We start from the raw sequence: 12340 nt of genomic DNA on the forward strand, positions 1-12340 counted from the left end.
TGCTCTAGACACCACAGGACAGGAAAAAGAGACTCTGGATGGTAAACCCCGGCGGAGAGAGCTGTGTGCGCCTCACCTCCGCCTCCTGCAGCATCTGGCGGGGCCCTCCGACATGTCTCCTCTGTTTGCCCAGTGGCAGGCTGTTGGATTGTACGAAGTAAATGAGAGACCTAGAGGAGGAAAGGCAATATATATACACTGCATGTGTATGAGCTTCGCCCACTTCCTCGTCCACGAAGTGGGGAGAGCGAAGCACATTCTTCCCGAGACTTCTCTCCACTCTGATGGTCTGAGATCTGGGGCTTGAGGCTGGTTTGGCCTGTTACAGGCTGTGATTCTCGGTATACAGCAGCCCACAACCAGATTTGGAAAAATGAGGCTTTGGAAGGAGCAAATCCTATGGTTACCTTTTTTTTTTTTTTTTAATAAAAAAGTCCAAACTGAGTTCAGGAATTAAATTTGGAGGCTGCGGTAGTTTCCGGGCGCTAAATACTGAAGCTGTGGTGTGGTGGTCAGGGGGGCGGGGAAGAGCAGAGAACGTGAGAAAGGAAGGCTGATTTCGTATTTGTCTACAAAGTGTCTATTTGGGAGTAAAACTCCAGTTGTCTCTCCTGCTTAAAAAGTCCACATTCACTCCCGTGCACCGTATTTGCACAGAGCATCTGCCCTGTGTCCTGGGGCTCCTGCAGTCGCTGGCACGTGCTCGAAGTAGAACAAGCAATCCACGTGCCACGTGTGGATTGGCCTTCCAGGGTGGTGTGTGTGCATGAAGCGCCACTCCTCCAAAACGAGCTCAGGCACGTTTGTCTTTGTCCTAGTGCGGCAGCCCAATGGAACAGAGCCATTGTGTTGACTGCGGTGCCCTAATTGGAGGGATTAATCACAGACCGGAGACTGGATTTCAGGTTATCAAGTACGTAAGAACGTATTTCTTTTCTAAGTGATCAAACCATGGGTTTTTTGGGCTGTCTTTATTCCGGTGGATACGTTGTTGCTAAGTGCAGTATTAATTACTGTTACGCACTTGGGCCTGTGTCACGTTGGGTCTCAGTGCCGAGGTCCCTGTGGCCATGTCACAGGGAGGTGTCTGATCTGTCGTTGGCTGACTGGGCTCTTAAATGCAGAGCAGACCACACGTTAATACGTCTTACCCAGATGTCTTCCATGTGGGCCTGGGGCGTGCCCCTGTAGAAATATGCTTGACACACACAATTGACTTAACTCAGAGGGACATTGAAGTCCGCAGAGCCACAAACTAGGCTTTTGTCTGTCTGAGCTCACGCTGTCTCACTTGTAAACTCTCTTAACTTCCTCCACTGTTTGCGGGAAGTGAAGGAGACGCGGTCCTTCTTACCAGACACTCCAGAATCCACATGCATAGCTTGTGTCCCTATCCCAGCCTTCCCTCGAGATGAGTGTGGTTCCCCGTGCTCCCCCAGATGGCAGGCAGGTGGGGCCTCCCTGTGGCCATCACACATTTAGGCTCTTCTGGTGCTGTTATAGTTTAAAATACCCTAGTCTGTTATCTCCACAAACCATCAGAATGTTCTAGAACCTCCAGTATTTTTGCAACAGAATGTATCTATCATACTGCACCTCCCATCTGGATGTGATATGAAATTCTTCGCCAGACCTTCAATCCCAGTTTTCAGTTTGGGAAAATGAGATCGATGTGCACACATCCCGATGTCGATGTCACCCGTCCCAAACTCAGGCCTTCCTCCCCTCCCCGTGATGATTTCAGTGGGAGACGCAGGTGCAGACCTTGTCCTGACACGCGGCCCGGGGATCGCACAAATAGGCAGTCGGTGCAGCCGCTTCACACAGAATGGAGTGGGCTGTGTTCAGCCAGGAAGGGGAGGCTGGGCAGAAGACCCTGAGGCGAGAGGTCTGGGCTTACGAGAAGAAGTCCTGGAACACCGTTTTCTTCAGAATGGCAAACCTCGTCTCAAGCCCCAGGAACCTGAGCTGTGCCCCAAGGGCTGAGGAGGGATGGCTGTCTCCAGGCTCCACCGTCTTCTCTCGTTCTCTCCAGTAACTACAGAGACAGAACGCAGACTGGCCATGTGCTGGGAGCCCCACTGTCCAGAGGCAAAGCGGTGGTGGTCTCTGACCGAAAGCTGTCCCCAGTGGTCTTCCTGCTCATCCGGTTGCTCACTCACCTGGCCCTGCTCCTGGGAGCCGCCCAGAGTCCTCAGGTAGAGCACGGCCTATTCCTGCCAGGCCATGTGTTTGCTCGTTTGTTTCTAACAACCCACTGTAGGTTTTCACAGTGAGTCCTTTTGTCTGCAGAGTGCTGACCACCTCCCGTGGATTAGGAGACCTCCCCTGTCACTGTTGCCTAATCCACAGAGCAATAGAACATGCACACATCCTCATTTCCCGCTGTGGCATATGGTGGTGTCGGGGAACTACCCGTCAGGTTACATAAAATCCGTTTTCTTTTTAAGATTTTTATTTATTTAGAGAAGGAACAGAGGAGAAGGGCAGAGGGAGAGGGAGAATGGCAAGCAGACACCACACTGAGCACAGAGCCTGACATGGATGGGGCTTGATCCCACGACCCTGAGATCGTGACCTGAGCCAAAACCAAGAGGCAGACGCTCAACCGACTGAGCCACGCAGACACTCCTAAAATCCATCTTAAATGAGCACTCCATGTCTCAGTGCACACCTAGGAGCGGAGAGGCTAGCTCCGGGAAAGAAAGCACACTGTGTCTCCTCTAAGTGGATTAACCGTGATAGCAAATGTGGAGGCTTTGACGTTCTTTTATTTTTAGGTTTGTACACAGTGTAGCTTTAATGGGTTAGAGATGAGGCTGTTCCCACGTAAGCTTACAAACATGCATCTTGATGAAGGAAGACATTACATGAGAGGCGGTTGTACACTCTGTGGTTTTGATGAGTTAAGAACAGGGCCGTGAGACTGTTTCGTGCTGACGATGTCAAAGGCGGTCGTTCCCAGACCTCGGTCGCTCCTGGTGCTCTCGCCTCCTCTGCTTGAGCGGTGCTCCCGCCGCCCCACCAGCATCCTCTGAGAAGCAGCCTCTGACTCGGTGCTGGCTTTCCTTCCTGGGGCCTGTGCGGGCGCGCTGGCTCCCGGCAGACGAGATCTTGTGTCTCTGGCCCTCGCAGGCTCTCAGGCACATCATCAAGCCTCTGGTGCAGGATCCCAGAGGCTTTCTGCAGGAGCACATCCACAGTGACCTGCAGCAGCTGATGAAGACGCTGGGAAAGAGCGCCGACGAGACCACCACCGTGGTGCACCTCATGCTGTGCAGCCTCCTCCGAGGGCAGCACCACCCTTCCTGCTGGAGTGAGCACATGGGGCCGGGCGGTGGGCAGGGGGGTGGGCGGGTGGCACACGGCATGGCCGCTGCTCACGACGCCCGAGTCAGGTACAGGGAAGCAGGGAGAAGCATGCGGAAGAGAACACAGAAGGTCAGCTCGTCTTTGCGTTGCCCCTACCGGGTTGAGACCTGTGGTCCTGTGTGGTCATGTGCACAGGGGTGTTGTGTGTGCATGCACGGTGCGGGGGGGCGCTGTGCAGTTTCGAAAGCCAGCCTGCTGCGCGACGGACGTGTGTCGTCCAGGACAGGCGATGTGTGAGTCATCACCGTCGAGAGACCGGTGTCTGATAATCTGTTGGGACTTGTCCTCCTTGGACCCCTGGCCTGTCTGGGGGTCCTTCTGCTTTTCCTAAGGACGTGGCTGTCCGGGGCTGCCTGACTGTGTTGACGTGTCCACAGTTTGCTGCGTGGAAAAGTAGGCAACAAACCATTGTGGTCACTGAGCTAATGTTCCCATTTTAAAAACTGAAATCCATAGAAAGGAAAGGTCCATAAGGTAACTTAGTAAAACAGTTATCTTTGGCACTGAGAGTGACTATATTTTCTTCTTGTTTATTTGTATCTTCACAAAGATCATGGGGTCGGTGGGAACAGCAAGGACCATTTTTATTTTTTATTTATTTATTTTTTTAAAAGATTTTATTTATTTATTTGAGAGAGAGAATGGGAGAGAGAGAGCGCACACAAGAGGGGGGAGCGGGAGAGGGAGAAGCAGACTCCCCGCCGAGCAGGGAGCCCGATGCGGGACTCGATCCCGGGACTCCAGGATCATGACCTGAGCCGAAGGCAGTCGCTTAACCAACTGAGCCACCCAGGCGCCCGAGGACCATTTTTAAATACTCAGGTTAATTTAGGAAGAAGCGCCCTGCCCACCCCTGAAAGGGAGCGTGATTTGGTCATCCTTAGGTCCTGTTTATGGAGCTGCTGTGCTTTCTGTTCCTTGGGTAACCCATGCATGCTTCCTTATAGGGTCTTTTGGTTTCGATGCAAGACTGTCGACCAGAGAGCAGAGAAATAGCTGGGAGAAGGCCATGCAGACCCTCATTCTCCCTGAGCTGGAGGTATGTGGCCAGCGGCCTGGCTGGGAGCCTGTGGGCAGGTATCCTGGGTGTCCCCCAGGCACTCGGGGCAGCGAGCACCCGGGTGCTGTTGGAGGCTCTGGCCGAGCCTCAGCCCAGGGGTTGACCGCCCGACCACTCCACCGTCCTGCTGTCCCTGCACCCTCTGCCCCTGTGGCTGGGCGGGCAGGTTGAGGAGTTACCGTGAGTCCAGAAAGTGCAGGTGACTCTCGGTCCCCCACCTGTTACAGCAGGATGTGAGAGCAACGGGTAGACAAACTGTCATGTAGATACCCACCAGAAATGCGTGATTCTTCCCTCCTCTGTCAGATAAGAACAGTATTTTTTTTTTAAAAAAGATTTTATTTATTTATTAGAGACAGAGAGCACATGAGAGGGGGGAGGGTCAGAGGGAGAAGCAGGCTCCCTGCCGAGCAGGGAGCCCGACGCGGGACTCGATCCCGGGACTCCAGGATCATGACCTGAGCCGAAGGCAGTCGTTCAACCAACTGAGCCACCCAGGCGCCCAGATAAGAACAGTATTGAGAGTAAATAAGCCCAATGGGAAATAAAAGACTGGGCATGGAACACAGGTCTGGGAGTCTCCTGTCTGCAGAGACGAAGCCTGCAAACGAACTGTAAGCAGTCTCGAAAGACAAGGAGTGTGAGTGCCTGGTTGCCTGCAGGACCCAGTAGGACAGACTGTCTAAATGGCCCGCTGCTGAAGCCACTGGGTGTCCCCACCTGCACGAGTGGTCTCACCTCCAGGCCCTGTACCGTTCTCTCGCCCAGCATCTGGAGAAAGCCCTGCTGACAGTGACAACCCTCATCGGCCAAGATGAGCGGATCAGCTCCAACCCTGTGGCCAGAATCGTGTACGGTGACCCGACGGCCTTCCTGCGTCAGCTGCCCCAGAAGAGTGTGGTCCACTGCTCTAAGATGTGGACCTGCAGGAGGAGGGTCACCGTGGAGTACCTCCAGCACGTGGTAGAGCAGAAGAATGGGCAGGAAGCCGTGCCCATCCTCTGGAAGTTCCTGCAGAAGGTAAGGCTGCCCCGCAGTGACCACTTGAGGGTCTGCCTTTATTTAGTCAGGGGGGCATCTAACCGACCGTGTCAGTGCTTCGCTTTTCTGATGGAACGCTGGTAGCAGAAGACTCGGGGCCAGAGAGGGGGATCCTCGTACACATCAGACTGTGAGGCCGTTTGAAGCGTAAAGTCATAGAGGAAAACCATAGGCCGGTCAGGGTTAGCGGGAGTCTGTGAAGCATGTGAGGGCCAGGACGGTATCGCCCCAGTCACTCAGCAGGAAGGAGCAGGATTCAGATCTTCCGGGTGGTGCCTGTTCACCTTCATCCCCGACCCCCAGTGCCAGGAGTACCTGGCCATCAGTGACTGTTGAATAAAAAAGTTTTCGTCGTGTTCCCGACCCGTGTTCCCGACCCGGCCTTGGGGGAAGGGAGCAGTGTGGTGAGTCGGTCCCATCAGTTAGACCATAAACACACCCCGTGTCAGCCTTGTTCCACGTGAAGGCTTGTCTTCCACAGTTGTCTGTCGAGCCCTTCCCCCTGGACCAGCGTTTGCAGTCCAGCAAGAAGTGTGGGGACTCAGAAATGTCTGACGGTCGGTGAAAGGGCAGGAGTCCCATGGGAAGGGGTTCCTAGGTCTCCCGCAGAGGCGCCCCATCCCATTTGACTGGAGATGCTTGGGTCCTGTCCTCAGATGACACACAGGGGGGATGCCTGGCCTGGTTGCCTATATTCCTGGCCTTTCCGCTCTTGGCAGATTCTCTGCACACCCAGCCCCTCACAGGGGCCCATGAGGCCAATTTCTTTCATGTGTTTTTGGCAAACACACATGATGTGTCAGCTCCAGGAGGCCTGGGACTGTCCCTGGTGTGCAGGACATTAGGCACACAGGCGGCAGGCTCTGGTGAACGACGGAACGCTGAGTAGCCTGATGCGGCATCACCTAACATGGCACACTGACCGGATCAAATGCAAACACGGGCCCTGAGCCAGCCCCAGGGTCTGTTTCCCCAAGAACGTGTTCTAGGTGAACTAACACGTGGCCGGGCTTCCCTCTCCAGGAGGCAGAGCTGAGACTCGTGAGATTCTTGCCTGAGATTTTGGCTCTGCAGAGGGATCTCGTGAAGCGGTTCCAGAACGTTTCAGAAGCTGAATACCAATCCATCCGCTCTTTCATGAGCAGCCACCACGAAGGTACGGGTCTGCTCTGGTAAGAGGTCGGCACCACCCGTGTTTGGTGGCTCGAAGGGATCACTGCAGCAGGGCTGGGGGAAGTGCAGGCGGGGCTCTGGGTGTTCTGCGCCCCCAGCTTTTAGTGCCCAGCAGTGGTGCCGTGAATCCCAAAAGCCTCGCAGAGGCTTGCTATGTCTAAACACGCTGCCGGGTCTCCAGCCCCTGGAGCTCGGCGTCGGTGCTTAAACACGTGGCTGAGCCCAGAGGCGTGAAGTTGGGCTCTTTCCAAAGACCGTGAGATGTCGTTGGTTGGACCTGACGGGGTAGGTGTTTCCATGGTTCTAAAACGGTGTTTTGTTTGACAGACGGGTTGAAGCAGTTACTCCACAGAAGAGTTGGTATTTTTCTGTCGACATGGAATAAGCTGAGGAGGTCACTTCAGACCAATGGTAGGAGCCACACTCCCTGCTGCCAGCCCGACTCAGCCCTGCAGTCACAGAGCACCGTGCCACATGCGTTTCACCTGTGACTGAGTAGAGGTGTCTGGGACACGTGAAATGGCCTAGTGGGAAAACTAAGTCCCCAGTCATGTTGGGTGTGTTGATACGGACTCAGGAAGGAGTTGAGGACGTTTGAAGTCAGTCAGCGCAGGGGAGAGGTGGGAGGCGCAACCGTCAGAGCGTCCCTGGCTCTGGCCTTGACGCACTGGGAGCAGACGGCAGAGACCAGGGGAGGCCTCTGCTTACAACACCCTGTCCTCTCAAGGTGAAGTCAAGCTGCCGGAAGACTACTGCGCCGCCGACCTGGACATGGACACTGATTTCGAGGTCATGCTGCCTCGTCGCCGTGGCCAGGGCCTCTGTTCCACCGCCTTGGTCAGCTACTTGATCAGCCTGCACAATGAAATAGTCTGCACCGTGGAGAAGTTCTCCAGCGGAGGCAGCAGGTGAGTGCATGCCTGCAGGGGAAGCTGATTCTGAGCGGGCTCACCCGCGGCTGCTGGGCCGGCCAGGGCAGACGTGAGCCCAGAGGCGGCAGCTTCCGTCCCTCGGCCCGGCTCTCGGGGTCCACAGGCCCGGCAGTATGTTCATCTGCTTGGACTGGGAACGTCAGCTGGGAGCTGGCTCCATGTCGCCCAGAGCCCCGGGCCACGTGTGCCTGCTGGGACACTGAGTCCTGCGACTCTGTGTCCCTCAGCTTTTCCGTCGATGCCTCCGAGATCACAGACCTGCACGTCATCAGTTACGAGGCCGAGCGGGACCTGATGCCGCTGATTCTGTCCAACTGCCAATATCAGGTGGAGCAAGACCGGGAGACCCTGCAGGAGTTTGACCTGGAGAAGATCCAGCGCCAGGTCACCAGCCGCTTCCTGCACGGCAAACCCAGGCTCACCCTCAAGGTTTGGCTGACCCTGTGGTATTTATTGGGTCGGCACATGTGTTTGGTGAAAGTTGGCCCGAGTGTGGCTTTTATCCAGCAGTTTCAGAGTGAGTGGGAGCGAGGATGACCATCCAGCCACGTGTCCCCCCAGAGGCCAGGACTGCACTCCTGGCCATACCTCAAGGCCATCGGCTCTCTTGAGCTGCCGCCGATCCTCCATCCCTCCGGGGTCTCTGCGGGTCCCAACGGACCGGTTGTTGGATTTCTCCGCCATAGTAATGGCATTGCCTCCCGCCCCTGATGGCCCTGGCAGCTGCCTCATGTAGCTGCCCCAGCCCCCTGCTTCCGCCCCCAGCCTCCATCTCAGGTGTGACCTGCCGCAGTAGCCCCCACCACTCCCTGCCTCCCGCGTCCTCAGGCCACATTCTGAAGCCAGATCTGGCTCTCGTCGCTCCCTGGTGACGGCCCGACCCCGACGGGCATCCCGGTGCACGTGGGGTAAAGCCCATGCTGCTCGTCCCGGCCTGTCTCCGGCCACTTCTCACGGCCTGCGTGGACTCCTGTGACCTCGAGCACTGGACCACCCTCCCTCCCCAAACACCCTGTGCACTTTCACGTCTCTGTTCGTTCACCTAGGCTGTTCTGTTCCTCCCAGGTCCGGTCAGAGACCTTGTGCATGGGGTGTGTGTGCTCCCTCACCGCCCGCAATTAGGCTCCGAACTGATGGCGCCCCGGGCCGCTCTCACCGGCTCTGCCATCCCTGTTGTCTAGCAGAGGGACTGTGTTGTGCGAGGCTGTGTGCAGTCGTGGTTGGGGGAGTACACGAACAGGAGGGCCCCACGTCCCTGTGTCCCCAGTGGCTCGCCAGCCTACAGCATCCTACGTGAGGCATCTGCGTGGCCGTCGAGGCGAGGCCGGATCCCTTGTTGTGTCCCTGGTTCCACAGAGACATCACAGGGCCGCAAGGTGGCATGCTGTGCCCGGCAGCGCGTGGACGGCACGGAACTGCAGCGGAGTTACCGCTCGGGAAACCTCCATGGTGGATTCCGTGTCCAGAGACTGTTTTCTTTCTCAATTTAGGGAATACCCACTCTGGTGTACAGACGGGACTGGAACTATGAACATCTCTTTACAGACATCAGGAACAAACTGCCACAGGTGATCACGACACACCTTACCGGGTGCATGGCGCTTTTACCTGGTCACGGTGCTCTCCTCCCGTGCGGACTGCGCAGCCTCGCTCTGGGCGTTGGCTGGGGGCACCGCAGGGGGGCCTCCCGAGTTCCCTGGGCCCACTGCTCTTTCCGGAGGGCAAGCAGGACGCAAATCAGCAAAAGTGTTCTTGTTGAAATCCTGCATTCGTTTCTTAGTAATGATGTCATGACCGGGTATGCTGATGCAGAAGGTCCAGAGAACTTGTGTCCATGCTTTGGGTTGATGGTGTGTGTGTGGGGGGGTGTCTGGTGTGTGCATGCGTCCGTATGAATCTCCTCACAGAGCCGCTTTGAGGACTCCGTAACCTCACGTCTGTTTGTGTAAGGAGTCCGGATACCGCTGCCCCTCAGGAATCACCAAGTGTTAACTGTCCTTATCGTTAGAAGGGTCGTCCCACCTTGTGGCCCTGGCAGCGAACAGGGCCAGCGTTCTTGCCAGGCAGCGATGCCTAGGAAGCCCCAGCCACGGACCCCTGTCCCATCTCTGATTTCCTAGAAACCCCTCCCCAACACAGCCATCAGCGCCATTTGCGGGCAGCTGCTGTCCTTCAGCGATGCGTGCGAAGCTCTGTCCGTCATCGAAGTCACTCTGGGGTTTCTGAGCACGGCCGGCGGCGATCCGAACATGTCCTTGAACGTGTACGTCCAAGACGTGCTGCACATGGGCGACCAGACAGCCCTGGTTCTAACGGTGGGTCTTGGTTGGGGCTCTCTTGCAGGTTAATGCACACTGCCCTCCCCACTTCCTCCGGGATTAGCGCCAGTCGGGGTCCACAGGACGCACTCTGGTGCTAGAGGCGGGGATGCACCCGCAGTGTGAGACTCTGAACCGGGCACGTCGCAGATGCCCCCCCGCGGCTCGCCAGCCACCTGCCTCGCGCGATGGGAATGGGCTCTGAGATGGGGCCGGCAGAGGGGGCACGACACTCCGGAGGCCAGGCCACGGCTGGTGCATGCGTGCAGGAGGCGTCCGTGTCCATGGAGAGGGGCATCGGTAGCCCGGGAGCAGAAGGGCCCCCACGCCGGCCGGTTCCCCTCAGCCCTGCCCCTGTTTCTTTCAGGTCTTCAGCAGATGCCAGCTGAAGCACACAGTTGCCCTCTGGCAACTCCTGTCAGCCCACAGGTCGGAACAGCAGCTCCGGCTGCGGAAGGTGAGTGCAGCCCCGCCCCCGCTGGCCTGGGGGCCGCCCCGCCTCCTCCCGGCCTCCTGCTGCCTCTGTTCTGGTTTGTTCTAGGAGCCCTTCAGGGATATCAGTGCCCAGTACAAAGTAGATCTCAGCTCAGAAAATGCTAAGTGCCTCAGCGCTTTCCTGAATCAGACGGACCTTGACTCCTTCCTCCTGGAGCTTCATGAAATGATGATCTTGAAACTGAAGAGCCCCCAGGCCAAGGACATCTTCAAACCTGAGTGGACGTACGTAGGGGTTCGTTTGCAGGTGGGCCCGGCGCACGCGGGGAGTCCTGCAGTCTCTCCCGAGATCTTCTAGATCTTCTAGGACGTGGAAGATCCCGTGTCCTGCTCTCTCACCCCCTCCAGGCCCCCCTCACACTGGCTTTGGGTTTGGCCTCGGTTGGGTTTTTTAAAATACTTACAGAAGTCATATATTCTCATTATAACAAGTGTACTTACGTCAGAGATGTGCATTTTATTTTTAACTTTTTTTCTGTTTTTGTTGAAGTGTAATTAACATAGTGTTATATTAGTTCTAGGTGTGTAATATGGTGATTCAGCAATTCTGTACGTCACTCAGTGCTCATCAGGACACGTGTGCTCTTCATTCCCATCGCCTGTCTCACTTGTCCCTCCACCTCCCCTCTGGGGACCAGGGCTTGGTTCTCTATAGTTAAGAGTCTGGTTTTTTTTGTTTGTTTGCTTGCTTTTTTTCTTTGTTTATCTGATTTGTTTCTGAAATTCCACATGAGTTACATCACATGGTATTTTTCTTTCTCTGATTGACTTATTTCACTCAGCATAATACCCTCCAGTTCCATCCACATCGTTGCAAATGGCAAGACTTCATTCTTTTTGATGACTAATATTCCATAGTGTATATATATACACCATAACTTCTTTTTAAAATTTAAATTCAATTAACATGTAATGTATTATTGGTTTCAGAGGTAGAGTTCAGTGATTTATCAGTCTTCTATAACACCCAGTGCTCATCACGTCCCTTGTCCTCCTCAATGCCCATCACTCAGTTATCCCATCCCCCCACCTCCCTCCCCTCCAGCAACCCGCAGTTTGTTTCAAGGGTCTCTTATGGTTTGTCTCCCTCTCTGATTTTGTCTCGTTTTATTTTTTCCTCTCTTCCCCTGTGCTCCTGTTTTGTTTCTTAAATTCCACATATGAGTGAAATCATGTAATTGTCTTGCTCTGATTGACTTATTTCACTCAGCATAATACCCTCTAGTTCCAGCCACGTTGTTGCAAATGGCAAGAATTCATTTTTTGATGGATGAGTAATATTCCATTGTATATATAGACCACCTTTTCTTTATCCATTCATCTGTTGATGGACATCTAGGCTCTTTCCATAGTTTGGCTATTGTGGACATTGCTGCTATAAACATTGGGGGTGCAGGTGCCCCTTCGGATCCCTACATTTGTATCTTTGGGGTAAATACTTAGTAGTTCAAAGAATATCAGTGTAAGCAAGTATAGGCCAGACAGCATAATGGAAGAAAACCAAAATATGAAGTGTGCTGGCAAGGAGAACTGGGATTGGATTATCTATTTAGAAAAACAGGAACCAGGGGCGCCTGGTGGCTTGGTCAGTTAATCGTCTGCCTTTGGCTCAGGTCATGATCCCAGGGTCCTGAGATCAAGTCGTGCATCAGGCTCCCTGCTCGGCGGGGAGTCTGCTTCTCCCTCTGCCTCTGCCTGCCGCTCTGCCTATTGTGCTCTCTGTCAAATAAATAAATAAAAATCTTAAAAAAAAAAAAAAAAAAAGAAAAAGCCACACCAATGTATAGCATGTGAGAATACCCAACACTGGATATTATCTGTCTTTTACATGTTTACCAATCAAATGGCCAAAAACAGAGATCTCATTTTCACTTGTATTTTCCTATTTCCTAATGAAGCTGCTGCACGTATTTTCCTAATGTATCTGCCAGTTTTGTATCTTCCCCTGA

The 12340-nt window shown here is 54.5% G+C and overlaps 1 protein-coding gene across 5 annotated transcripts in view; it reads left to right on the top strand.

The window, feature by feature from the left end:
* RNF213 (ring finger protein 213) overlaps positions 1 to 12340 on the top strand; it is a 103762-nt gene that overhangs the window by 88534 nt on the left and 2888 nt on the right. For 4 of the 5 annotated variants that reach the window (XM_064583615.1, XM_064583614.1, XM_064583617.1 and 1 more), the window contains exons 55-67: positions 819 to 913; positions 2036 to 2198; positions 3136 to 3316; positions 4320 to 4411; positions 5201 to 5452; positions 6497 to 6629; positions 6974 to 7057; positions 7374 to 7554; positions 7806 to 8007; positions 9069 to 9146; positions 9699 to 9893; positions 10264 to 10353; positions 10438 to 10616. In XM_064583615.1, the coding sequence (XP_064439685.1) occupies positions 819 to 913; positions 2036 to 2198; positions 3136 to 3316; positions 4320 to 4411; positions 5201 to 5452; positions 6497 to 6629; positions 6974 to 7057; positions 7374 to 7554; positions 7806 to 8007; positions 9069 to 9146; positions 9699 to 9893; positions 10264 to 10353; positions 10438 to 10616 (1925 nt within the window). Of the gene's footprint in view, positions 1 to 818; positions 914 to 2035; positions 2199 to 3135; positions 3317 to 4319; positions 4412 to 5200; positions 5453 to 6496; positions 6630 to 6973; positions 7058 to 7373; positions 7555 to 7805; positions 8008 to 9068; positions 9147 to 9698; positions 9894 to 10263; positions 10354 to 10437; positions 10617 to 12340 lie in introns of those variants that run through there. The other variant, XR_010408757.1, reaches the window with a different exon arrangement.

Source organism: Mirounga angustirostris, unplaced genomic scaffold (genome assembly GCF_029215605.1).
Source record: "Mirounga angustirostris isolate CCGP_5_RB_7025 unplaced genomic scaffold, mMirAng1.0.hap1 SCAF_17, whole genome shotgun sequence".
NCBI classification, from domain to species: domain Eukaryota; kingdom Metazoa; phylum Chordata; class Mammalia; order Carnivora; family Phocidae; genus Mirounga; species Mirounga angustirostris.